Source organism: Caenorhabditis elegans, chromosome V, assembly GCF_000002985.6.
Source record: "Caenorhabditis elegans chromosome V".
NCBI lineage: Eukaryota > Metazoa > Nematoda > Chromadorea > Rhabditida > Rhabditidae > Caenorhabditis > Caenorhabditis elegans.
In genome coordinates, this window is record NC_003283.11 from 15,452,299 (window position 1) to 15,478,757 (window position 26,459).

General features: G+C 37.4%; 5 protein-coding genes, 4 non-coding genes and 3 pseudogenes across 17 annotated transcripts; 6 read left to right on the plus strand and 6 right to left on the minus strand.

The window, feature by feature from the left end:
• Nucleotides 1-34: 34 nt before the first annotated feature.
• srh-238 lies at nt 35-3,542 on the plus strand (annotated as a pseudogene). Its single transcript has 4 exons — nt 35-340; nt 2,724-2,908; nt 2,962-3,192; nt 3,246-3,542. Coding segments are annotated over exons 1-4 (1,019 nt in total).
• On the plus strand, nt 1,191-1,837 carry T23F1.2 (annotated as a pseudogene). The gene has a single exon. A coding segment is annotated over exon 1 (647 nt).
• Nucleotides 3,543-3,767: 225 nt separating the features above from the next.
• Nucleotides 3,768-5,147, minus strand: T23F1.3 (annotated as a pseudogene). Its single transcript has 3 exons — nt 4,668-5,147; nt 3,922-4,370; nt 3,768-3,871 (listed from the first exon to the last, which is right to left on the minus strand). Coding segments are annotated over exons 1-3 (1,033 nt in total).
• A 369-nt stretch (nt 5,148-5,516) lies between these two features.
• On the minus strand, nt 5,517-6,890 carry str-71 (Seven TM Receptor; the record flags this gene model as incomplete). The annotated part of the gene is made up of 3 exons (NM_074446.2): nt 5,517-5,602; nt 5,669-6,117; nt 6,403-6,890. 3 exons carry the CDS (start codon nt 6,888-6,890, stop codon nt 5,517-5,519), a joined length of 1,023 nt encoding a protein of 340 aa, NP_506847.2.
• Nucleotides 6,891-7,112: 222 nt separating this feature from the next.
• rocf-1 (ZP domain-containing protein) lies at nt 7,113-12,204 on the minus strand. Its single transcript, NM_074447.6, has 11 exons — nt 11,976-12,204; nt 10,867-11,320; nt 9,907-10,820; nt 9,545-9,856; nt 8,586-9,483; nt 8,436-8,541; nt 8,149-8,391; nt 7,939-8,099; nt 7,623-7,891; nt 7,410-7,578; nt 7,113-7,321 (listed from the first exon to the last, which is right to left on the minus strand). Exons 1-11 carry the CDS (start codon nt 12,120-12,122, stop codon nt 7,206-7,208), a joined length of 3,789 nt encoding a protein of 1,262 aa, NP_506848.1. The 5' UTR covers nt 12,123-12,204; the 3' UTR covers nt 7,113-7,205.
• A 576-nt stretch (nt 12,205-12,780) lies between these two features.
• On the minus strand, nt 12,781-12,882 carry T23F1.9. Its single transcript, NR_070036.1, has one exon. It is a non-coding gene; the product is annotated as an Unclassified non-coding RNA T23F1.9 (non-coding RNA).
• T23F1.t1 lies at nt 12,788-12,860 on the plus strand. Its single transcript has one exon. It is a non-coding gene; the product is annotated as a tRNA-Lys (tRNA).
• Nucleotides 12,883-12,912: 30 nt separating the features above from the next.
• Nucleotides 12,913-13,002, plus strand: T23F1.8. The gene has a single exon (NR_070037.1). It is a non-coding gene; the product is annotated as an Unclassified non-coding RNA T23F1.8 (non-coding RNA).
• Nucleotides 12,927-12,998, minus strand: T23F1.t2. The gene has a single exon. It is a non-coding gene; the product is annotated as a tRNA-Pro (tRNA).
• A 376-nt stretch (nt 13,003-13,378) lies between the features above and the next one.
• Nucleotides 13,379-14,802, plus strand: pqn-71 (Prion-like-(Q/N-rich)-domain-bearing protein). The gene is made up of 2 exons (NM_074448.6): nt 13,379-13,450; nt 13,796-14,802. Exons 1-2 carry the CDS (start codon nt 13,403-13,405, stop codon nt 14,738-14,740), a joined length of 993 nt encoding a protein of 330 aa, NP_506849.1. The 5' UTR covers nt 13,379-13,402; the 3' UTR covers nt 14,741-14,802.
• A 4,228-nt stretch (nt 14,803-19,030) lies between these two features.
• Nucleotides 19,031-23,826, plus strand: dpf-1 (Dipeptidyl peptidase family member 1; the record flags this gene model as incomplete). Of its 3 annotated transcripts, NM_074450.7 has the most annotated exons (12): nt 19,037-19,114; nt 20,444-20,558; nt 20,659-20,837; nt 20,912-21,030; nt 21,091-21,169; nt 21,454-21,960; nt 22,085-22,556; nt 22,603-22,701; nt 22,751-23,024; nt 23,150-23,313; nt 23,360-23,479; nt 23,535-23,824. In NM_074450.7, the coding sequence occupies 12 exons, from the start codon at nt 19,076-19,078 to the stop codon at nt 23,705-23,707; spliced, it is 2,340 nt and encodes a 779-aa protein (NP_506851.1). The 3 variants fall into 3 exon arrangements, with proteins under 3 accessions (NP_506850.1, NP_506851.1, NP_001256667.1); NM_074449.6 differs by having other exon boundaries at nt 19,031-19,114; nt 20,912-21,169; nt 23,535-23,826; NM_001269738.3 differs by lacking the exon at nt 19,037-19,114 and having other exon boundaries at nt 20,525-20,558; nt 23,535-23,707.
• Nucleotides 23,762-26,451, minus strand: C06B8.2. 4 transcript variants are annotated; one of them, NM_001269739.3, is made up of 12 exons: nt 26,207-26,258; nt 25,958-26,058; nt 25,727-25,891; nt 25,620-25,680; nt 25,390-25,508; nt 25,126-25,311; nt 24,956-25,081; nt 24,586-24,646; nt 24,419-24,542; nt 24,168-24,345; nt 24,013-24,124; nt 23,762-23,963 (listed from the first exon to the last, which is right to left on the minus strand). In NM_001269739.3, the coding sequence occupies exons 2-12, from the start codon at nt 26,039-26,041 to the stop codon at nt 23,878-23,880; spliced, it is 1,302 nt and encodes a 433-aa protein (NP_001256668.1). In that variant the 5' UTR covers nt 26,042-26,058; nt 26,207-26,258; the 3' UTR covers nt 23,762-23,877. The 4 variants fall into 4 exon arrangements, with proteins under 4 accessions (NP_001256668.1, NP_001256669.1, NP_506852.2 ...); NM_074451.3 differs by lacking the exon at nt 24,013-24,124 and adding an exon at nt 26,390-26,451 and having other exon boundaries at nt 23,763-23,963; nt 24,244-24,345; nt 26,207-26,341; NM_001269740.2 differs by having other exon boundaries at nt 23,762-24,124; nt 26,207-26,268.
• Nucleotides 26,452-26,459: the final 8 nt, after the last annotated feature.

Below are 26,459 nucleotides of genomic sequence, written 5' to 3' on the forward strand. Positions count from 1 at the left end.
TACTTCTTTCCATTTCTTCGATTCTGTTTTCCCAATGAGCTCCTGTGAAAATCATTACCTGGCTAGTCCTGATTTTCTAAAAGTAGCTTTCCATACAATAACAGCCTTGGCAACTCCAATACATGCATTTCGATTTTATTGTATTGTTTGTAAGACCCCAGTTCACATGAAATCCGTCAAATGGTTGTTGTTCAATTTACACTGTTGGAGCATTTTCTTGATATTACTATCAGTTTTCTAGGTATTCCGTATATTTTACTACCTGCTATGGAAGGGTATGGACTAGGTCCAATTGAGTCGCCGGGTCTATTTTTCTACCTGGGAGTTACATTTGTCACTGGTAAGGATGGAGAAGTTTTAATAAGTTGAAGTGTTTTTTATCCGAAACTCTCAGAAAAAAATTACAAACTAATTTGTAAGAAACATGTATTTGTCTAACTCGAATATTCACAAAACTAAAAAACACGTTTTTAGCCAATCACGTAAGTTTACCAGATTGAGTGTAAATATCCAATTTTTCGACCAACATTTTGGTGAAAATATTTTGACGATGGACGAAACAGTTATTTAAAACAATTATTTTTCAAAACTGTATTATAAGTTTTTATTTTACTCAGTACGTAATTACTCAGATAACATAGAGTCACCTCTAATTAGCAAAAACAGCGAAAACCATTTCTAAGTAGCGCGGAAGCACTTCTAACTAGCGCGGGATCAGTTCTAATTAGAAAACTCAGAAAAAGCCATATTTCACTTATCGCGGGGTCATTTCTAATTAGAAAAGCTACAAAAAACCATTTCTAATTAGTGCGGAGTCATTTCTATTTAGCAAAGCCAAATGAAGCCAATTATAATCAGCGCGAAATCATTTCTAATTAGCAATGGCAGATAAAATCTATTCTAATTAGCTCGAAATCATTTCTAACTAGCAAAACCAAAACAAAAAACTATTTCTATTTAGCTTTGTAATGGCTTTATCGATTTATTCTGTTTTTTATACATTTTTTCGTCTTTTATCAGTTTTATTTCAAGTTGAATATATCGTTTAATTATGTGTTGCTTGTTGGAATTTTTGGCCCACTATTTATTATTTTGTACCAACATATGCATTTTCTCGTTGAATTCTTTTATACATAGTTTCCTTTAATACATAATATTTTTCAGAACTGGGATCAGTCAATCATGGTTTTGAGACACTCTACAGAACGAGGTTCCTCGAAGTTGCAGCCGACAAGGATATCTTCAGCATCAAGCAAAAGACCGGAACCGCTAAGGGAACGCCGGTTAGTTTCGTTTCACGTAGAATTTCAAAAGCAGCGCTTGGCACTTGTCAGACTGCCTTGATAACAGACCCTTCTGTACACATTCTTAATGTTTATTTGTTAAGGACGTCAGCTCAACGATATAAATTGCGGAGTCGACACTGAGGCCACCATCTACGTCAACTTTGGGCTTTTCGAAAAAGCCAAGAAGAGAAAGAAGAAGGCCAACACCACTCCAAAGAAGAATAAAAAAGAAACAAGATCAAGCGCGTCGTCCTCAAGTACTTCAAGGTAAGAACTGTGTATTTTCCCAGGAAAATCAGCTCTGGATAGAAAGTTTAGAATGATAAAAGTTTTGTCTTGAAACGATGCAATTTTTCACATTTTCAGATCGACGAGAACGACAAGACCCACCGTCTTTGCAAGGAAGTCAACAACCATCCTTCGAAGGAGGAGTCTTCAAGACTCCAGCACGCCAACAGGTGCTACTGCGGAAGATGTCAAGTCAACTCATCGTTGACATCGCCACGGCCGCTGCCACCTCTAGCAAGAAGCGATGATAGATGGAGAAGATGATTGTTAAATGAATTTTCCATTTTTTATTTTTCACAGAAATAAAATTGTTGATTTTTGTTATACTGTGTTATTTCGTACATAGAAAATTTCTGGGTAAGTGCGTTCAGCACACCACAACGACGCACACGATCTTGCTATAGTGAAAAAATAATCGGAGAAAGAAACCTCTAAGTAAAATATTTTCCAGAAAAAGAGTGACTAAATTAGTTTACCCAGTTTTGGATCCCGAATCTCCATGACGCAGTTGTTGCGTTCCAAGAGAATGATCTCGTTATTTAAGTTGCTTTCATTAGCAATCTCGCGCGAGGCGCCATAGCGCAACAGGTAAGGTCATCGGCGTTAGAGTGAAGCAATGTATGTTCAATCCCCAGCAAAAACATTGGCGTTTAACAGAGCGGTTAGGGAGCAAAAACGGAGCCGGACATGGCAGGGAGAGCAAGATGTTGGAGAAGTGGTATCCCGGAATAGCATGGCAGGAAACTGTCAAAAAACGTTTTTCATTTTCGATATCGAAAACCACTTCTAATTAGCTAGGAAGTCACTTCTAATCGACTGAAAAGCATTTCTAATTACGGTGACTCTAGAACTGGTCGAAATAGCTAATTAGAAATGGTTTTTTGCTAATTAGAGATGACTCTATGTTATCTGAGTAGGTGTGATCAATCTCCAGTAAAAGCTAAAAAGAGAGATCAAGTATACAGCTGAAAAAAGTGGTTTCTTGTTAGATCTCTTCAGGTATTCAGAATATTCTATATGATTTTTTCTCAAAAATCTTGAATTTATCACGAAAAAATATTTTTATGATTTCATGCAACATGAAATCATACAAAAATCAAATTTTCCAACGCCAAGTAGTTATTAAAAGTATGAAAATCCAGCTTTCAGGTGTAATGACTTCGGTCTTTGTAACTTTCGAGAACCGATTTCATATATTGTTTGGTCAAAACTCGATTTGGAGGCATTTCAGAAAATATGCAATTGTGCTCAGTTATATTATTGTACCATTATAATACGTACCAATTCAATTTCTGCTTCCCGAACAAGTAACGGGACGAGAACTTTCTTGGGCGGTTGGTTTCTTTACGCTATTACTGGCAATGGTGAAAACTATTTGGCTTTATAGATGCTTGAATGTATGCCTGAATTGCCAAGTGACGGACGTCTACTATTTGTTCTTGCAACGGAAATTCTTGGACCAGCACTCACAATGGGCCTCTCGGAAACTGTCCCAGCTATCGAAACTGGAACATTTCTAACTCTCAATATTTATCACTTGATATTTGCGAATCCAAGTGGGGTTTCCAGGAAAACTGTTCAAACTCAACATAGGCTCGTCGTCGCTTTGATTATCCAGGTTTTTTGAAAATAATTTGTTCGTACGTTATTTTAAAGTCTTCTATTCTTCAGACATCTGTTACAATATTCTTTTTTGTGGTCCCTGTCAACTTTCTAATAGGATTTGTATATGTCCACTATCAAAATCAGATTCTTAACAATTTAATATTTTTTGCTCTCGCATGCCACGGCATAGCTTCCACATTTATTATGATATTCGCCGTTTGTACGCGTTTCTCGCAGATATTCTACATCGAATGTGGTGCCAGTGTTTTCGCCATCAAGGACTCACTCACTGAGGCATATATAGTTTTTTTTACAGTGGTGGCCAAAAGTATATGCGTTTTTTGGTTTTTTGCTAGTTTTTGATAGTTTTCACATAGGATAACTCACAACTAGAGGCTTAAAAAAAAGTTCAACTAATAAACTGTTGTCTAGAATGATGTCTACACAGTAACACATGTTTTAACATTTCAAAATCAGTCAAAGTCAGTGTACATGGTGGTTCTTGAAATTACTGTAATTTTGCTTACACTTTCTCTTTTTAAACATTTTCAGCAAATTACTGAAAACAAGAATAATTTAATTAATTAATTAATTAATAACACTGTCTATTTCATATCTAATTTGTAAGTTAATATTATTTCCGCATTTGTAGCGTCTCTCCGCACGTCCAAAGAACGTATCCCAATATCGATCTGAAAAATTTAATAAATGAGGTTTTGAGAGGCGACTTTGAAAATCAAACCTCGTATCACTTCTCGGTATTCAGACACAATAATTATAAATGAAATACTATCAAATGGTGGATACATGCCAACTACAGAATATAGCCATCCGGTTTGCCAGCTGACTTCTATTTTTAGGTATGGCCAAATGAGAGGTACTAGCAGAGTAGGGGCTATTGGTAAAACCAAAAATAAAGTTGGTCCGATGCACTGAAATATCAATGCTTTGAAAAACTGACGTTGAAGTTTCCCGTTAGCAATTGAAAACTTTTTCAACTGGTGTTTCATATTCAAACACATTTTTAAACCGCAAAAAAGAATGATAGAGTAGTGAAGCCAAATTAAGAGTACACCGGAAAAAAGGTAAATGGTATTTTTGACTCTCAAAGAGCCATCGGAAGCATACGGTATTATTGTGAACGCGGCCACGTCGGTAATTGACAGATCATAGGTTTGAAGGACGATATCTCTGCAAAATAGGACTGTTAGAATGCTCTTAAAACGTGTTCAAGGCGCGGAGGAAATAATGATATTGGACTTCTAAGCAGGCGCCGAAACGCCTGTCGCAACCTTTGCCTTCTGTATAGTGCGGCGCCGAGCCCAAAAAGTGTTTGCCGCAGAGATCTAGCGCACTATGTATATTGTGAAAACACCAAGAGTTTTCAATATACGCCAGAAAGCAGAATGGAGGCAGGCACGTTTCAGGCAAACTCTGAAACCACACCTACATCCGGTGGAAGCCTTACACCATCGCACCGCTATTCACCTGATAGTAGAGTTCATCAGGCAGGCAGAATAGATACAACGAGCCAGCATAGACTGCACCAGGTACTAAAGGATACGCTATCAAACAGAATCCGCGAATCCCTTTAAACATTCTCATATTTTTCGGAGTGAAGAAACAGAAATATCTATAGATAAACTGGATGGAAATAAATGCAACTATGACTAGATAGAGTCCCGCCCAAGTCGCGAGCAACAACTGCAGAAAAGTTTTCGAAAAAATCCACGTGGACATGCTGAAGAATACGACAGATTTGTTGTAATTGTGAGCAAATGGTCTTGTTATAACTTTCAACGCTGAGAAAATGATGCCCAGTGCCGTAAATATAATCACCATTATCCGATATGTCCCAAATACTTTTTTGATATGAAATATGGTTAGGTAGATCAAAAAGAAATTGGAGAGAAAGCTGGCGCAAATTCCAATCTTTGAAATATAGTATGTAAGGTCTTGGGGTAACATTTGGGGAATTTTGGGAATTTGGGGAAGGTGTAAATGATTATCATGTGTTTTTCTAGTTTATCACAAGCGTGGGTTGAGTGAGACAGGGAAGGAACAGCGGAAATTGAAACATTCTAATGTTTTCATATATTAATGTTATTTTCAAATATTATTGAACATGCCTTCATTAGTTTAGACTTCCCGTATGCCTGCCTGTCTTTATGTAGGTAGAGTAGATTCAGAATCAGATTATCAAACAAAAACTTTTTTTTAAATAAAAATGCAGCCGTCTCGATCAAGGTCCGCGATTAGCTACTCAAATAATACAGGCTTCAGTGTGACTTTTTAAACATTCATTATGACAGGAAATCGTAATTTAAAAATAACATTCTAATTATTAACTACTTGAGAAGATGTCGAGACCACCTGAATGTTTCCCGCCAAATACCGCTTGGTACAAACAAATAGATATCGATCTGAAATAACTTTTCATTAGCTTCCACTGAATGAATTTTTTTATTTTAAAAAAAATTAAAAACAACCTCTGATTATTTTTCGATACTCTGTAACAATGAGCATGAATGCAACGCTATCAAATGGTGGGTACATTCCGACAATCGAGTATAGCCATCCAGTTTGCCAGTTGATTTCTAGGCTTAAATACGGAGCTACCAGAGGAGCAATGATGGTTGGTGCAACCGGTAGCACAAGGAAAACTGTTGGTCCAATACTCTGAAACACCAGGGCCTTGAAAAACTGACGCTGAAGTTTTCGGTTGACAACCGAAAACTTTTTGAGTTCTTCTTTCATGTTCAGGTGCATTTTGACTCCACAGTAAAGAATTACGGAGTAGTGAAGCCATATGGATACCACGCCGGAGAGAAGGAAAAATGAGTTATTGAGTCGCCAGGAGCCTTCTGATGTGTATGGAGCAACCATGAATCTAGCAACGTCCGCAGTTGCCAAAGCATAGTTTTTAAGAATTGTTTCTCTGAAAATCAAAAAATACATACAGTGTGGGCCAAGTATTCGTTTTTGGTTTTGAGGTGAGTTGCTTGAGTTGCTCAAACTCGTATAACTTAAAGATTTATTGCCGAATATTTTTTCTACATTTTTAGCACTAGCAAAACTGCACGACTTTAATCAAAAGAATGTTCACAACGGCTGACATCTGGCGGGTCTGTTGTGACTTGAAATCATAATTGAAAATCAAAACCAAATCGTCATTACTGTATGTACATTAAAAATTAAGAGTTGTTGGACTCAAACTCTTTACCTCACACAATCATCCGAGTATTCATCAGGCAAACAGAACCAATAAAATGAGCTGGCATAAATCGCGCCGGGGATCAATGGGTACCCCATCCAGAGGAAACATCCGAGTCCGTCAAATTTCTTTGCCCATCTGACATTTGACAAGCAACAGTGGCGATAAATGAATTGGACGGAAATAAATGAGACTATAACTAAATAGAGTCCTGCCCAAATTGCTATGAGCAACTGCGAAATTGATTGCGGCTGAATCCACGTGTTAACACTGAAGTACATAACACAGTTATTGAAGTTGTGGGCGAATGGCTTCGCTAGAATTTCCAGGCCGGAGAATGTAATGCCCAGTATCGCGAATATTATCACCATCTTTTTATAAGTACCAAAGACAGCTTTGACGTGGAAAACTGTCAGGTAAATTAGGAAAGTGTTGGAGAGAAAGCCAGCAGAGAATGCGATTTTAGAGACGTTAGATGCCAGTTCAAAGTAAGGCATTTTGTGAAATTATTTAGTAGGTAAATGTATATTTAAAATTTATGAAGGAAAACTTGATCACTGTCAGATAAAAGGAACTTCCTAGTATATATACATTGATGTTCAATAATAACATAAATTCAATTAAACAACGGAAATTGCACCCGCTCATCTATAGAAAACATGTTTTTTTATATAACTTGTATGGTGTAGTCTGTAATCTTACTTCAAGTTTGGCATAACGAGACTGAGAACCTTTATTGGAAATATTGCACTTTTCTTTGTTAAATTAATTAATTATTGTTATTAAATTATTTGAGAATTTAATTAAATGGTTTAAGGTCGCTTTGTTCTTGCGATAATTTGGAAAGAAATTGCAAAAAGTAAGAACGCCAATGACAATCCTGTCGAAGTAGTCGCCAATTGAGTGTTGACGCAGATTCGGACTTCTTCTGAAAATTTCAGTATTTTAATATCGCTTTAGATTTCACAAATTTGAAAACTACGCCCCAAATAATTACAATAAACTAGAAAATTTACCTGAAAAATCTGGTCTGCAGCTTTTCGACAAGCAAATCGAGGTTCTCACCGATTGCGTCGCTGGGGAAACTTCAGAAGGTACTGAAGCACGTCGATGCTTGATGAATGAAGAAGCATCTGAGAGGATAGAATTTGGTGGAGACGTCACAACATCTGCACAGAATGGAGGCTGAAACAATTTTGAAAAATTTTGGAAATTCTGATGATCTTTACCGAAGGAATATCCTCACAGCTAGTCGTGTTCGTAACGGAAGACTTGATGTTTGAGCATATCAGAATATCACATTTGATCTGGAGGCTCGACATGTCTGGAACCTTGAAAGCCCACATGTGAGAGGAAGCAGTGTCGTGGTAGGTGTCATAATGGGGATGATCGATGATCTGAAGATCCGCAGAGCACCCCTGCTCGTCTATTAGAGTATGATCGATCTTGCCCACCGCATCTACCACTTTGCAGTTGCGTATGTGCATTCCATATGCGTCTATAACACAAAATTACGGAATACTTTAATAGATATCATGAACCAACCCGACTCTGGAACCATACTCCATTTAAGAGCCAGTGGCATTCCAATGTCAGCAGCACTGACCTCAGCGCCAAGCTTGTGATGTCCCTCGTCTACTACAATTTGCATTTGAACACTCGGCATAGAGGCTTTCTGCTCCAACTTTGATGGTACTAAGCGGAGTCTGAACGCATCTCGTTTATAAATAACCAAAAATAATTCTCCAAGCTTACTCTTCCAGAGCCTCTTCAATTCTCTTCGGGAGCACTTGCTTGTTATAATTGACCTTCTGATGGACACATTGAGCCATAAATGATTGCAAAGTGTTCGTGCCATTTCCTTGATCAATGATGAGAACCACTTGCATGTGGTATTGAGCTCTGCTGTCCACTTGTTCACCAACATTCTTGACTCCACACGTGGAAAATGGCAGGAACATTTTTGGCTTGGCCTCTTCAGTGAAGGATTTGTGGCATCTGAAGTAATATGTTTCATATACAGTTTTACAAATTTGTCTTACTCTAGAACCCGTTTCCTATCATTTGCAAAGACTTCTCCGGTGAGCGGCAAAATGGTTTTAACCTCGAAACTGATTCCATCCTCCAGACAGAGGATTCTCGGCTTTCCTGCAAACTGATAATTTTCAGCAGCTATACAAATAGATACTCACCAATCAACCGATTTGGTACCCTTGGAGCACCCTCTGGAGGAGCATATGGATTATTTCTGGGTGGCGGGTTGGTGCTTGGCAAGATTCCAGGTGATGATCCCTCGTTCGGCGGGAAGCTTGCGGTGACGACGCGAGTCGGCGAAGGAGGTGTAGGTGACGTGGCATATTCCGACGGTCTGAATCTATCTGTAAATGTAGAGGTCACATCTTCGAATTGATCAGGAGTCAGTGTAGAAGACTCGAATGTCTCAGTGAACGGCGTGATGACGGTGGTGGTCTCCGTGCTTCTAGATGATTCAGACGGTGTGAAACGATCAGAAGTTGATAGAGTTGGGAAGCTTGATGCAGTGGAGTATTCAGATTCTGGTGTAGCGTCGGTAGATGTGTAGATCCATCCAGCAGTGGTTTGAGGTGATGTCGAGAATGATCCAGAGCCTGGAGTTTCAGAATCAGTAGATGAAGCTGTGGTGGTCACTACAGACTCTCCGGAATTTGTCTTCTCTCGGTCAGTGAAGACTTGTGTGAAGTATCCTTCAGTGGTTGGATTGCTGGCAGGTGGTACCGTAGAAGACGGCCCATTTGGCACGTTTCCTCCAAATGGTGGAGTATTTCTAGTTGGGAACTCGGGTCGTCTTGTGACTGAAGCTGTCGGTCTCGTGGATCTAGCAGATGTTGTTGGAGTTGGTGTGGACTGGGATGTCTCTGGATGCAGTGGAATATAGGTTGGAGGGTTCTTCCCACTTGGCGTCGACGCGGTCATATGAACAATTGCAGGTGGAACATGCTCCGGAGTATCTTCCTCGGTAGTTGTGGATTCAACGGGCTTTGATGTTGTGGTAGTTGTCGGGGCAGTAAATCTAGTAGAAATAGTCTGAGCAGTTGGACGGACGGTATCTGTCTGAAAATTTGTAATTTTAGTAGATCTGAGCTAGAAGATATGTAGTTGTGCCAAAACTTACCGTAGTCTCGTGGTAATCCTCATCAGGTGGGAAAGTACTTGGAGGAGGGAAATTATGCGCCGGGATCAGGCTTCTTGGCGGAGTCGCAGGTCCTTCTCCAAATGGTGGGAATGGTTGTTTGCCGGGGGGAACGGTGTACGGCGTGGCATACTCTTCTTCAGGATGCGGGGGCGGTGGTGGAGGGATGTATGGATTGATCAGTGGTGGAGCTGGTTTGTATCCGGCACGCGATGCATCGTCTTTTGCAGCGTTACTGATCACGAGTGTCGGGCTCGAGTCCTCATTGTCACGGTCTGGCTTGTAGAGGGATATCTGGAAATATTTCAAATTTAGAGAATGTTCAAAAGCCCTTATAACCTCACCTTATCAGTATCCACTCCTCTGCACGGCGGTGTTACACATCCTCCTTTGCCTTTTGGTCTCTTGAAATTCACGTTGATATGACTCGTAAAATCTTCCGGCTGATGTCCTGGCGGCTGATATGCTTGAGCACTGACAGGTCTTGGGAAGAAGTTCCTCATCATTTCCTCTTCCTCCTCTTGTGGAGTTGGCGTGCTTCGCTCTCCGTCGTCTTCTGACTCGGAGGATTCCGGTCCAATAGTTTCCGATTCCGTTGAAGAGGGTTTCAATGGATTCTTTATCTGTGAACCTGGTGATCCAGGAATCTGAGATTTCTCTGAAGAATGTGGGGAATCGGTTGCCTTGCTGATATCCTCTAGCGGTTCGTCATCTTCTTCGTCAGAACTTGAACCTAGATATATTGGTCGGATGGTTTTAAGATCGTTGAATGGATTTTTGGTCATCTCGAATGGAGTTGTCTCTTTCCCATTTTCGTTAGAAGACGGAGTGGTGTCGGATGAACTTGTTGATCCTGGGCTTTTAGAAGGAGTAGAGCTTTCCGTGTTTCTACCAAACGGAGTTGTAACTTCAGAGCTTCCAGTCTCTACATCTCTAGTGTAGTCGGCGTCATTAGGCAGTCTAGGCTTGGAAGAAGTTCCAATTCCACCACTAAGCTCTTGAGGTCCTGGGCGGATGGTTGGATTTACAGTTTTTCCATTTCCATTTTCAAAATCCCGAGTTGATGATCTAGGCCTTTCTGAGGGAGATGTAGATGGCTGTTCATAGGATTCCGTGTTGCTCGAAGTAGTGGAGACTGTTGAATCCGGATAGGAATTTGAAGACGGGGACACCTGAGTCTGTCCTCCATATGGATTTGGGGGCTCGTAAGGTATAGTAGTGGTGATAGGGTTGGCAGAGGGACTGTGAGCGACGGTTCCTGAAAAATTCTTTCAATTATTTTAGCTCGCTTCTTCCTTAAATACCTGTATACGTTTCCGGATTGACCGACGGTTCCATTGGCTTCTCGGTTGTCACAGTTGGTCCATACAGGCCATAGCTTCCTGTTGAAACTGGCACGGGCGGTCCAGCGGGTCCCGGATAATACGGGTACGCTCCAGTAGTTTGTCCTGGCGTGTCTGGAATCCATATCATCTGCACTGGATACTGCTGCCAATTTGGTGGCAATGGAGGTAATCCCTTTGGAAATTGGCCCTTGTTTGGAGAATTCTCATAGTAACTGGTTTGAGGGCTGCCGGGTTTTGGTTGAGGGCCAACCCAAGCGAATGGTCGGAAGCTTCCACCAGATGTTAGTTGATGTGGAGGAACTTGTTGATATGAGATCTTTGGAGATGGTAACGGTGGAAGACGTTGACGAGGTGGACGGTATTCCGGAATCGAGACCTGCTCGGGACGTGTGTAGTAGTTCGGTTGAGCACGCTGGAATAGAAAAAGTTTATGTATTTTTACTTCAAATATAGAAGTGTTTGATTTGAGAAATAATGTTTTGAACAAATCATTACAGATATTTAAGAGACCTCAAAACTTCGCGGAAATTGAGAAACGTTGGAAAACTTCTACAAAGACATTTTTGGAAATTTTTTGGTTACTTAACTTGGTATATATAGGGTTCTTGACGACTTTTGGAAGTTTTTCAAACTGTCTTACTCAATCGAAAAATTACCAGGTTTTCTACCGGTGCCTGAACATTGTCGAAACCGAATTTCAAAAGCTTCAAAAGTTTTTAAATTTTGACACCTTCCGTGTAAGACAATTTATGACGTCACTGCTCTTAAGAGTTTTAACCACAATTACTGTTTTTTGAGTGAAAATGTGTGACCAGTAAGGCATGAGCAGCTGTTCCAAGTTGTTTGAATTAAAATACTTTTAAAATTAAAAAAAACTGGATTTCTCGGTATCCCTTTAAATCTTATAGTTAGTCCCCCTGTTTTAAAATTCAATATACCAAAAATGTTTAGTTCAACACACGAGCCTCAGCTGGAGCGTTTTATTTTTCAATTAAAGTTTTACGAATGCTACTATTTCACGAGAGAAACCAGAATTTACAAAAACAATTTCTGAAAAAAAAACTCACCTTCGCCAAATTCGAGTGTCCCTTTAAAACTTCGAGATTCGCATTTGGATTCGGCTCAGAGACGGGCGTCTTCCATACGGGCTTAACCGCAATAATCGGCCCAAAAACCGCGAAAATCACGGGGAAACATGAGAGTAAGGGCCTCATCAGGCCCACGTTTTAGGCCTCTAGTTTTTGTCCGAGATTTAGGAAAACAATACGGGAGAAAACAAGAACAACAGGGAGGCAAAGAAGTGAGGAAACGGGTGAGGGGGGAGAATGGACATTCCAACATTATTAGATCGATTTAAGCGATATCGTCTGGTTATGATCGACGGAAATCCCTTTTGAATAGACGCTTTTTAAGGAGGGGAAACAGAAATGAAAACTGAGAAAATCGGGAATGAGGGAAAGTGACGGCAGGAAATGAGACTAAATTGGTCATCGATGTGTTGAAATTCTGGATTTTTTTTCGGTTTTGAAAATCTGCTGAATAGAAGATATTTTATTTGAAACAACACAGTTCAGTTATGTTATCGAGAAAAAAAATTACTGAATATAAACTTTACACTAGAAAGATGAAATTAAACATTTTTGCGTCAAATTTTCAATTAAAAATAATTGAAAACTAAACTTTAAAGCCGTTGTAACACCTTATACAGCAATTTTTTATGCAAAATTTTTCACAAATATTTGTTCAATTAATACATATTTATGTTTGAAAACATTAAAATTTTCCATGCCAACTAGATGTACTAGTTGACCACCAGGCGCGCCTCTCGATTCTCTCCCGATTCCGTTTTCTAAAGACCAATTCTAACACCGCCGCCGTGGCCTCCTTAGCTCAGTTGGTAGAGCGTGAGACTTTTAATCTTAAGGTCAGGGGTTCGAGTCCCCTAGGTGGCTTGATTTTTTTGTTTTTTTTTTCATTGTTGAAAAATTGTTTCTTTCTCAATTTTTTTCAAAAGGAATGGGCCGAACCGGGGATTGAACCCGGGACCTCTCGCACCCAAAGCGAGAATCATACCACTAGACCATTCGGCCACGAGAGACATGCTTCACGGAGGTATACACAATTGAGAGGAACAGAGATAGCGCTGGCCAGAGGAGAGTGTAATGCAAATAAACGATTATGGGGAATGAATAATAAATTGAGAATTTAATTCTGTTTTACTTCAAACTTATATATTTATTTCAAAAATAACTGAACAAACATGAATAACTCTGATTAAGAACCAGTTTTCCTCCATCATGCTCAACAAACAAACAAAAGATAAGTTGATTTATCGGGTCAATGAAAAATGCAAACATTGTAAACTTTTGATTAGGATTTTCAAGAAAAAAAAACGTGTCTAACTAGAAACAAAAGTGTAGGTTGGTAAACAACATGAAAAAGTATAAAAGTGGCAAGAATTACACGGGGTATACTCACAGAATCCCATTGAGCGATGCGTTGTGTGATTATATTGTTTGCAGTTGCTTTGGCTGTGGCTCAGGTTAGTTTTTCAATTTTAAACTAATTGTAAGGAATTTGAAAATTTATAATTTCTAAGTGCTGAGAGAAAGCCTAATAATTGTATTTTCTTTTCGCAATTTCGTGTTAACAAAACTACTTGAAATGTGAATTGGCGCTTTAACGACTGTTTTTGAACCTCTTCGAATTTCAATTTTCGACATCATTAACTGAAAAATCTCCTTTTTTAGAGTAATATCTGTATTCCCGTATATGGAAGTAGACCGACCCTGTTTTAATGTGGGCCGATAAAAATCTCGTAGTGACGTTTAAAATTGATAGAAGCATTCCAATTAACGACGTGTTTCTCAACTCAATTTGATTTCAGGCCTCCTCAATCCGCGAAACCCGTCAAGCCTCCTGCGGATGTGCTCAATCGGTTCAGCCGACCTGCTCCTGCCAGCAGGCCTCACAACAATACAGCTGCTCCTGCCAACCTTCAACTCCATGCTCTTGCGCCAGCAGCCAGCAATATCAATTGCAGACGTCTCAATGCATGCCTGCTTGTCAACAGTCCTGCAGTCAACAGTGCCAATCTAACACCAACACTCAATGCCAGCCAACGTGTCAGCAATCCTGCCAGACATCGTCTTGCAATCCGATGACTTCCACACCAATTCCAGCGTCGCAAAGTTGTCTTCCAGAGTGTGAGAACCGATGCATGCAGCAGTGTACTCAACAGCAGACCGCGCAACAGTGCCAGCCAATTTGTCAGCAGCAGTGCCAGCAGGAATGTGGGTCCACAGGAAATATGATGTACAATAATCAGGATCCGTATAATCAAATGCAGTATGGAGGGTACAATCAGCAAGGAAATCAGTACCAGAACCAAAATCAGTACCAAAATCCAAACCAGATCCAAAATCAGTACAACCAGAACCAGTACCAAAACCAAAACTACTACAACCCTTACCAACAAACTCAATGCCAACAACAATGTGCTCCACAATGCTCTCAACAAACTTCCACCAACTGCCAGCAGTGTCAGAACTCCTGCCAGAACAGCAACACTCAAACCATAACCATCTACGTGCAAGCCTCCCCACAGACCTCCCAATGTGTTCCCCAGTGCCAGCAACAATGCCAACAGCAGTGCCAAACTAGAACCACGGCCTCCCAACAGTGTGCTCCAGCTTGCTCGACATCCTGCAATCAATCCTGTAATCAGCCGGCCCAAATGGCATGTCAACCAATGCAAAATAGTCAGTGCGGATGTCAACAAAACTATTCGCCGTGCGGAAATGTCTCCGGGCAGTGTTGTTTGAAGAAGTAAAATTCTTGAAGATTGTATTTCTGTAAATCTAGGAAATGATGAATAAATGTTTCTCACTACCAGTTTTTTTGTTAAATGGGTCCTTTCAAAAGTGCTGAAGCTAATAAATTTGGTACCTGGTATTCACACAACATTTTTTGTTGAATGGAAAAAAGGTGGATGTACCTTTAAAGAGTACTGTAGTTTCGAGCTCTGTTTTTCAGGAATAATCATTTCGAGACCCGGAAAAACAATTAGAAATATTAAGAAAACTATTGTTGTATTGAAATTATGTTGATAAGATTTTATAGAAGATGACCGAAAATGTTTTAAAATTTATAATTGATTAGTATTTTTCGAATTTTTGTTTTCAGAATCAAGGAAAAATCGAAAACTCGACCCACTTGGTCCCTGTTGTTTGTTCTGCTACTACGTAGTAGTTGAGTGAGAGCAAGAAGAGGTGAAAAGTGCATTGAGAAAAAGAGACAAAAAGTTACCCCTTCAAATGCATATCGCTACATATATATAAATAGATGTCCAACTTTTTTCGCACTTTTCAATGAAAAGAAGGGGAAAGTTTATTAGTAATTTTTTTGAATTTTGAAATGTATATTTTTAGGTAGGAAATTTTCGATTTTTTAAATGAAAATTTCAAATTATTTTTTGCTTTTAAAACTATTTTTTGCAATTTTTCTGTTACATAGACTTCGAATTGAGAGCGACATATTTTTCTGAAATTTACATAAATTATTCATCAACAAGTAGCTTTTCATATTTTCAAGACATCTACATAATTGTTTCGAAAACAAAATCCCAAAAAAAAGTACACCTTTCAAAAAATGTGACGGGGCCTTTTCTTTGTCTTACAATGTGTTTTGTTCTCGTTTACTCAATTAGTGAAAGTCAATGACTTGTTGAGACTCTGCAACTAGTCACAATACTTTTCCGCGTTTCACCGAATTTCTATGAGCGGAGCAAAATTGAGTTTTTACTTTTGAATGTGTGCCGGGTGATTTTGGACTTTTTTTTCTGGGGATAAATATTTCAGCACTTTACTTATTTCTCGTAAATTCGAAGGAATTTCCAATTTTTCGCGAAATTCGAGTCTTTAAATTTTAATGTCCCGCAAAAAAATGGAGCAATCAACTCCCAGTTAAGCTGAATTTTAGTTGTTTTTTATGTAGTTGTTTCCCTCCAAAAAAGCGTCCACTCCCACCCATTTCCCCAATTTGTTCAGCAGAACTTTTTTTGTTTCTCCTCTCTCAAATGGTGGTCCGTCTTTTCAAAAATTCCCATAAATCGTTTTGCAGAACCCCGGGGTGTTTTTGTGAAAAACTAGAATTCGAGTGACTTTTTCAAGTAGTTCTGGTAAGAGGATAACGGAGGGACAAGGAAATAAATTTGAAGGGGAGCAGCACACTTGAATTGAAACTTTTGGAATTTAAACTAAATAAGAAGACAACGAATTCGTATTCTATGAGAGAGATCAAGCTTTTGAATATAAAAAACTAGTTCTTGAATAAGTTGCTCCGTTTTTTGGGGCATTTTTTGAATTGTAAAAAAATTTAAAAATCCGAAAAGTTTCGTGTTTCGCTGTTCAAAGTGACCTCCCTTCTGTTTTTCTTATTGAATACTCTCAGATTATTTATTTTCCAGATTATTTAAATTCAAACTGTGACACTTTTTCGATTTTTTTTGTCGACCTCACCTATTCTAGTGCCAATTCCAAATTCTTCCTTGTCCTTTTTTGGGAATACAAAAACATTTTAATGGTTATTTTGGCAAACATATTTGAAAAGAACATGTCAACCAATTCTTGAAGTCGTTGACATTTTTATGCATTTTTCTCCATCCTTTTACATATTTTTCTTCCATTTCCTTCTTGAACCAATTTCTAACTCCATCTTGACATGGTCTGCCAAATCTTAACCAAACAAATGTTTACGCAAATCATTTGGGTTTTCAGATAAATTATTTTTGATTTGATTTTTCAATTTTGTAAAAAAAAAGTGAATATTTAAATTCCCGCCCGAATGTGCCTACGCTCTCCGCTATCCGATTTTTCGATGTTTTCAGAATATTTCAATTCTTCTTGAACATTTTTTTTGAAAAGTACCTCAAAATTGTTTTGAATTTTTATTCGCATCTATGAAAGTTGATAGAGAAATGCATATTTTCAAAACATTTCTCGACTTTTCAAATTTTAGTTTTCAGCAATAATTACTATTCCGAAACTCTGATTTTTTCCAGCTGAAACCCAAAATTTCCAAAAATTTTGGAACATATACAAATTTATTTTATGGCCCTCATACATTCTCGGATCCCATTAAAATGTTCCCCCATAAATTTTTCCCACAACATTTTGTTTCACTGTCTGTACCTCTTCCGTCTCTTTTTTCATCAACCTTCTTTTTCAACTTTTATCTTTTATCTTATCATCTTACACCTAGCTTCCATTCTCTTTCTCTCGGGGATATACGTCTGCTCTTTCATCCCCAAAATTTCTTTCTATTTTCCTACTTTATATCAAAACTCCTTATCTCATTTCCTTTTTTTTCTATTTGCTCATATCCAAATGATGGAACATCAAATTTTCTGACTTCAAGTGTGATGAGAAAATCTTGAGCCAAAAAAAAAAGAAGAGTTCCCGGAAAACTTGGAAAACAACTTCTTATTTTTTCAATTAAGTATTCAGAATTTTTGAATCTTGAACGACGAGCTTGCAGTCTACTAGAAAATTCCAGATATTTTCGATTTTTTCAAGCTTCAAGTTTAGTTTTATTTTATTATTCTGACGGGATTCATAAGTCAATTTATTTATTGAAAAAAGATCTTTGTAGAAAAATTTTTTTTTTTTGGAAATTTCTACTTTTAAAACAATTTTTCAATTTTCAGACTTTTACAATATTTTATCAAAAACGATATTTTGAACCGTTTTTTTTTCAATTAAATGCGTTGAAAGTGTATTTTCCGTATATAAAAAACTTTTTTACCAATTACGAATTTAATAAACTTTCGAATTGTTTAAATTTAAAAAAATTTTATGTTGAGTTTTTTTTTGATGACTCAAAACGTTTTGCAAAAAAATTTAAAAGAAAACCCCCAGATTTTTATTTAATTTTAAGCAATTTAAAGTGCATCTCCAGAAGTTGAAATGCAATTCAATCTTCAATCTCATTCAAACATAAATAAACATCTGTGAGGATTTGAGTGTTCAATCCGTCTTCTGTCTCACTTCTTTCTCTAGTTTCATAAACCAATTTCATATGTTTTGTTCTCATCAAGTTGATTTCTAAGATTTTTTGATCAATTTTTCCTGTTCCATTGAAGTTTTCTTATACACGTAGAACCTGAATCCTTTTGTTAAATCTAAATTTTTAATTTTCACAAAAAGTGATTTTTCTAATGGAGTAGCATCGTTTTGGAATTTTCTTAAAGTAAGAAAAAATGAACCGGTAAAACCAAATAAAATTGTGAAAAAAAATTAAATTTTTTCAATTTATTTTCGGGCAAATGAATAACCTGATTTTTTCTTCTTCTTCGCGTATTCAGGAAAAACATTGTTTTTCACAAAAGTTCTGAAAATTAAAAAAAAATTAAGCAATTAACAGAAACAAATGCATTCGTATTAAAAAAAGTAATTGGCAGTTACAAATTAATTTTTGAAATTTATAAGTTTTTTAACAATTTTTTTCGATCAACTTGAAATTACGTATTTTAAGAAATCTGAAAATATCACTTTAGAAAAATCTAGAAAATATCGTAACTTTTCCTTTTTCTTTTCTTTCTGGTGAAAACCAAAAAAAAAAAACTATATTTCCTCTTGTGCAAGTCACTAAAACTTCTGGATCAATCTTCATTGAGCTAGTTATTTGAGAATCTCTCATTTTTGGCACATCTTGCTCTGGTAATTTAATATGGCTCTGTTTCTCCGCTCGCGGGGTATTTCAAGATGAAGAAAAAAAAAAGTTGTTTTGGTCTTTCATCTCTTCTGGCAAAAAAAATTAACAAAAACTAATATTTTTCATATTTTTGTAGTTTTTTTTTTTTTTTAATCGTAACCTTTTGCAAAAAAAAAATTCTAGCACTGAATTGGAAAAAAAATGTTTTTTTTTGTGAGAAATTTTAAGGATTTCTAGGGGCAGACAAAATTACAAACCTTTTAGAATTTTTTTTTCAAAAAAAAAGAAGTTTTATTATCACTATTTTGAAAAATTGACAGTTTCATATTTTTAACTTAAATTATAGTTTACACTTTTTCCTTTTTTCCATAATTTTTAATAACTTTTTTTTTCAAATTTTAACCAATTTTTTCAGACCTTCCCAGAAAAAAAACTCAAACGGCTTCCACAGGGCATGACAGCCGAGGCGGATCTGTTAGAGGGATATGATGAGGTAAGAGATTTAGAGATAAAAATACACTATCAGTTACACCGTAAAGCACAATCTAATATCTTTTTTTCAATTTGTGATGAGCGAGGAATGCTTGGAATCAATGAAAAATAATTGAGGAATTATTATAGAAATTAAAAAATTCCAGACAAGAAAAAACTGGTTTTACTTTCTTTTTTTAAATTTTCTTTTTTAAGACGGACACTTAAAAATGATGTGAATGACCTTTATGAGATAGATGGAATTCTACGGAAAAAACACAAAAAATGGAAAACTTCGAAAAATCAGGTGGTGGTGGTGACCTTCTAAATTTGGAATATACTTGGGACAAGATCAAGTGCCCATAATTATTTTCTTTGAAACTCCAAAGTGTGTTAGAATTTTTTTTCAGATTTCTAATTTTCAAAAAAATAATTTTTCTAACGGAACCATTGAAAAAGGTGCTTGAACATTCACAGACAAACTAGAAAAGTTTCTAGAAATGTTTATTAAAATTTTATAACATAAAGAAAAAAATTGTCATTTCTCTTCTTTTATTCTTTCTTGAAAAATTGACAAAAAAAGTTTGTTGACTGAATTTTACAAAACTTGCCTATTTCATCTTTTAGAAAGATTACAGCAATTGAAAACAGTTCCAAATCGTTCGGAAAAACTTTTATAAACATTTTCAATCCATCTTTTCGTCTAATTCACCAAAACTGACTAAGGAATTCCAAGCATAATTGAATGAACACAAAAAATGCAACACAAAAATGGGTACAAAAGGACTGTCCTCCACCTAAAAACAGGTCCTTCCATTCTCATTTTTAGTTCCGTCTCGCCATTTTACCGCTTTTTTCATCAGAATTTTTTTTTGCTTGCTGATGTTTTCTAATTTTGTTTGTTTGTCAATAATTCCCCCTCCTTGCTAAAAGGTGTTCCGACTATTCATGGCAGAGGAGGTGGAAGTGTCCAGTTTTTCGGATGAATTCCTTTTAATTCTATTTGCAAACATATTTTGATGCGGGTGTGTGCTCATGCTTCTTTGAAGGCATGGTTGGAGGAAGTCTTTCGTTTCAATGATACTTTTGAGAATTTCTAGATTTTTTAACTATTAAAACTAAAGTGAAACATTTCGAATGGCTGATTTATTTTTTAATTCTAGACCTAGTTCTTTTCTTTTTCATTTTAGCGTTTTTTCGGCGAAAAAAATTTGTAACTAAAAGTGGTTTTATCGACTTTTAGGTCATTTTTAAAGTTTATTCACTTCGGTCAAATTCATTTCGGGTTATCAATTTTACTTTTTTAACTTTGTGAAATCTAGCACCATAAAATCACACTTGAAATTTTCAGGAGCTCGGCGGAAACGAGTCTCAAAAACGTGACTGTAAGGGCATCACCACCGCTATAGTCGTGGTGCTCCTCATATTGGTAATGATATTCGCAGCGCTGGTATTCTTCACACCACGTGAGTTTCGGTAATTTAAGATTAATTCTCTGAAGCCAAAAAACATGAACATTTCACAGTATTTAATAAAAAATTGCCAAATAAAATTTAAAAGTTTCAGTTTTTGCTGCTAAATCATTTGGATCGTGGCGGTTGAACGTTTCTGATCTACGATCGCTACGATATCCATATGCCGAATTCGCGTTTACCGATAACAATGCTGTTGTTATGCAAAGTTGGGAAGGTGTGGAAATTGTCGAAGATGGAGTATCCAGACTGATTTTTGGAAGAGAAAATGGGGTAATTTCTAGATTACTTTTTTCCAACTTCTCTCTCATTCAGGCTGAGATCTATTCCCAATTTCTCTTATTTAGGCCGAGATCACGCCGTCCGCAGATCGGAAGTATTTTGCTATGATGGATCACGCGCCGAATCCGGGAATGAATCCGCAGAACGAGACGTTTCATTTGAAAATTGTGAACAATAATGAGAGGTTGAATCCCCTGTTACCCTTTGAGGTTGAAGAACTTTTCCGTGAACTTTCGGATTCCAGAATCACATACGACATTGGCCTCCGCAAGGAAGAGTCCGTGATTCAGGCGTTCAAGTGGAATGGGAAGTTCAATGATTTTGTAAGTTGGGTTTCTAGAAAAAATCTTAGTATGTTGCAGTAATTATTTTCTTCAAAAACTGAGATCCTAGTCTAGGAAAAAAGATCAGAGAGTACTCTAACTGTCTGGGCTCTTCCAACTCTTCTGATTTTTAACGTCTTATTAGCCTAGTTTTGCACCTGCCTCGATTTTACACCTACGCCTTTTGTCAAATTAGAAGTAAACACGTAAAGGCAGGTAGGTTTGAGGCAGGCTCGCATCCCTATGGAAATGCTACCCTTTAGTTCATGATACATATTTTTTAGGTTTTCGTTGAAAGTAATAAAATCTACTACCAAAGTAGTCCTGAAGAAGAAGGCTTGACTCGTGTGAGCAATGGAGGTGAACACACAGTCGACGGACTTTTTGATTGGATCTACGAGGAGGAAATATTCGGAAGAAAGGATGCAATGTGGTGGTCAACAAAAGGAGATCAACTCGCATATGCTTCATATGACAACCATCTTACAAAGAATGTCTCCTTGAAAACCTACCACCGTCTAGAGCCCTACCCAATTGACACAAATTTCCACTACCCGAAAACCTTTGCAAAAGTCTTGCCAACTTATACGCTTTCGATATGGAACAAGAAAACGGAACAATCCAGGCAGTTAGATGTTCAGTTGAAGGATAGTCTGTCCTATCATTATTTGCTGGCAGTGAAGTGGTTGGAGATTAATGGAACAGAGCAATTGGTGTCGGTATGGACAAATCGGTACCAAAATGAGGTGGCGTTGACGATTTGTGACTGGGACACTGCGATTTGTCGTTTGGTGAGGGTTTTCTTGATATTGCAATTAAGGACTTCGTTGAGCCAAATAATTTGTTCAGCTATCCCTTTAGAAAAAGCAATCCTTTTTTAAAACATTTTAAGCCGTTAAATTGAAATATTTTCAGGAATTTGAATACAAATATGCCTCAAAACGATGGGTAACTCATGATGATTTCCACTCGATCACCTCATTCGAGGACACTCTCTTCTTCCTTCTTCCACATGACAAACGTGACAATGCCTTCCAACAAGTTGCATCTCTTCGACTCTCACATGGACAACTTAGAACTCCGAAGTTCCTGAACCTCGGTGAATACGATGTCACATCAATCAACGGTATCAATAAAGAAACCAGAACAATTTTTTTCCACGCAGCCGCGCCAAAACCTTCCCACAGATCGCTTTTCTCGTATAGCTTGGCCGATGAATCTCGAAACTCGGCATATTGCATCTCGTGCTCTATTAAAAATTGCACATGGGCTCAAGCTCAAATGGATGATCAGATGAAAACGGCAATTGTTTCATGCAAAGGACCAGCTGCGCCCCATACAGCAATAGTGAACTTGACTCGAATGGACAGTGACAAAAAAACAGAGCGTAGGCTTCAAATATCTCAACAACGGAAGAATTCGAGTTCTTACAGATGCGAATCTCCTCTACGACAAAACCTATCAAAATCGTGTAGAAGAAGCTGGTCTTCCGGTGATTATCAAAGAGACTATCAAAATTTCTGATGACTTTGGTACCTTTTTTGGATTTTTTTTTTCAAAAATTTAGAGCCAATATTTCAGATGCCCTTATCAAGCTCTCAATTCCAAAAGACATTTACAACCGAGACAAACATCAGGCAATACCGTTGATTGTTCATGTATACGGAGGACCTAACGATCAGAACACGAAGGAGGCGACTCAAATTGGAATCGAAGAAGTTGTGGCTTCAGCGTCACAAGCCGCCATTTTAAGGATTGATGGAAGAGGAAGTGGTGGACGAGGATGGAAGTATAGATCAGCAATTTATGGGCAGTTGGGAACGGTGGAGGTGGAGGATCAGATTAAAGCTATCAAGTGAGTTTTGGATAATTTGAAACTTGCGATAGCTCGGAAAAATCGCAACTTTTCTAATACGTTGCGATAAAAAGATTTTTAAAAAGTGTGCTAACTAGTTCGAAGTTTTATAATTTGAATTTAAGAGTTGTCCTCCGTCTCTACCGTCACTTATTAGATGCTCGCCGAGTTGCCGTTTTTGGCTGGTCCTATGGCGGTTTTATGACGCTCTCCATGGTCAATGAAGCTCCAGAGCAGTTCTTCAAGTGCGCAGTTTCAGTGGCGCCAGTCACTAATTTTGCATATTATGGTAGGCTCGCCACAGAAAAATGGAAGAGTATGATTGAAATTTTCAGATGCAACCTACACTGAAAGATATATGGGTGATGCACCGTTAGAGTCGTACAGCGATGTGACTAAGAAATTGGACAACTTCAAATCTACACGACTTCTTCTGATGCATGGGCTTCTGGATGGTAGGGATTTCAAATTTATTTTTTTTTTAAATTAAAAATGTGTTTTCAATTCCAGACAATGTGCACTTCCAAAACAGTGCAATCCTAATTGATGAGCTACAAAATCGGGGAGTCGATTTTGACTTGATGGTCTACCCAAATCAAGCGCATTCCCTGTCCAGTCGGACGTCTCATGTCGTTGGAAAAATGACACATTTCCTTAGACAATGTTTTTACACTGATAAGTAGATTGTTGAAAAAAAAACCTAGGGAAAACATTTGCACTACGGGTTTGATACTTGCTTTTACATGATTGATGTATTTATTTTTTGATAAAACAGATTTGAAATAAAACTTCAAATAACTAATTAATATGATGGAAATATTTAATTATTAATGGAACTTAATACCGGTTTGAATCAACACAAATATGATTGCATCAGCAGAGAATAACAACAAATTAAGGTATTTTTCCTATTGGACTTGCACTTCTCTACTTTGACGGCTGAAATTTCGGTTGTCATGGGTTGTATCAAAAAACAATTTTACGTAACTTCCTAGTTGGCAATTTTTTGATAAACCCAATGATAAAACCAATTGATAAACCGATATATACGTTGTTAAAGTAGAGCCAGGAGGAAACCCGAATAGGAAAACCCCTGTTATCTAAATTTCAAAATGCCTAATACGTCCGTTCAACTACACCAACATTCTTTGCCATGAAGTAACTGTTGTGATCTCGAAATTGATTTAACAGCAAAATATTGATTGATGACTGATCGTACCGAAAACATCCTGCATAAGAATTCCAGGTGGGAATGATGTCGCACTTCAGTTTCGCTGCCGGCGGGTTCATACATTTTTCTTCTAATGCGCAAAGGGTGTGCCTGGAATTTTTTAGAAGGTAATGTGTTTTTAATTGGACAATTTTCCAAGCAAGAGCATGAGAAAAAACCCTACCATTTCAAAATCTCCAAAGTGAATGGAGTTCGAGCCAAATAGACCAGCATTGCAGATACTTGAAGGCCTTTTTCGTTTGTTTTCAGAACATCTGTGTCAAACGTGGGAAAATAGTCAAGAAGTCCTGAAAATCCTATGTTTCTAAAATTCAAACCAAGACAACGGACCATTTGTTAGAACTGCGTAATTGCTGTGCGTTGAGTTGATAAATGTTTGAATTGAGGAGTTCTGAAAAAAGATTTGAATAAATACGCAGCCGACATCGATCGAGGTCTGCGATAACCTCCGCAGTAACGAGCTGATTACTGGAAGAGTACGGTGGAAGCAGTGTCACATTTCGGTTTGTTCTACCTTGACCTACAAGAATCGCAGGAATTTAGACGCAGACTTCTCAACTGATTTCGCATGATTAAGAACGTGCTGGCGTCGCACTTTTTTGGAGGAAAAATTCCCGCATTTTTAGTAGATCAAACTGTAAATGGACAGCCTGACACCACGTGTGGAAGCACTAAAAGCTACCTCTGATTTTCTACAAACCTTCGTACAGTTAACATCGTTGGCGCATTCTGCCAGATCTCCATAAACTGTATCCAATGAATTTGGATGAATCCATTTTGTATGGGCATCAATCCACCAAACATTCGCATAATCCCGAATCGCTTCCTTCAAAAGTCTGATTCTATTCTCCTTTTTAAACCAAAACTCACAGCGAGAATCAACGCTTTGAAACGATATTCCATCCAGTTTTCTACATAATTCGGATACTTGGAATAATCGAATTTCCGAACTTTGACAGTTGGCCTCTTCTCGATGTCAAGTATTTGAGCGTCGGTAAGATCCAAAGAATAGAGAATCATGTTTTGATTTGGCCAATTGCGATGCACAATGTTATACTGAAAATGTAGCATTAAGATTTGTTCAACTGAATTAATTCGAGAAATTATGAAAAAAGTCTCAAAATGAACTCTTACCATTTCATTGAAGTTAAACAGGTGGTTTTTTGAAGTGGCAGATACAAACATAATATCTGAATCATTTTTAACAGGCCTCTTCAGTTCCACCATAATCTGTTCGTGTGATCCAATGAGTTCTGGAAAAAAAATAGTTTAAAAACTAAGTAAAAAAAGAAAAAAAAACGACTGGCGTGGCACGAGTAATACAAGAGAAAAAGACAGGCGAGGAGAACCTCCGTGTAACTTACTCAAATCCTCCAAAATGCTTAACCAAGTGCAATTGAACCGCTTCCCAACCAACGAAACATTCTGAAAGACGATATCAATCTCAAAATATTACAGAAAAAGCAAAAACCTTTGGATTTTTGTAGCAGAAATCGAAAGACTCCCGTGTACGACTTGAGACACATTCGCATGCTCTATCGATGAGTAGCGTGGGCGTAGAAGCTTCCAAAACTTCAAAGCTGGGTTTAGGAGTTGTTTGCAAAACTTCAAATTTAGGGTTCACACAGTAGATTATCTGTATTAAAAAAAAAATAATTAGAACTATGTAATTGCAACGTTTAATAAAAATATTTAAACTTACTCTATCGGAATTGTGCAAAATTAAAAGCAGCGCCAAAAAACTCAATGTAACGTAAAAAAACACAAACTTTTTCCGGGTCAGCATTTTGTCGATAATTTGTTCTAAAACAAAATGAACTATATTTTTTATGTTTTAATTTGATATGAGACTGCTGAATATCGAATTCTCTTGTAGATGACTCATTACCTTATTTCTAAAGTACATGAACTCTCCCAACCCCAACTTATAATACCAACATTTAAAACTTACCTAATTCAAAAACTTGTGGATGAAACAATTTTCCAGATTACGAATGGGCAAAATTTGCTTTTGAAAAATATTGCTATCATGTCTCGTGATTTCAGTACGATGGGAGGAGCTTATTCAACAATCTGTACACTGACGCTACAAATTTCATTTTTGCTACATGTGAAAAACTGGGTTCCGCCCCACCCTTTGGCAACTACATAATCGCTACAAAAGTTTATAAATTTACAATCGTTGAAGCAAACTTTCAGTTGGA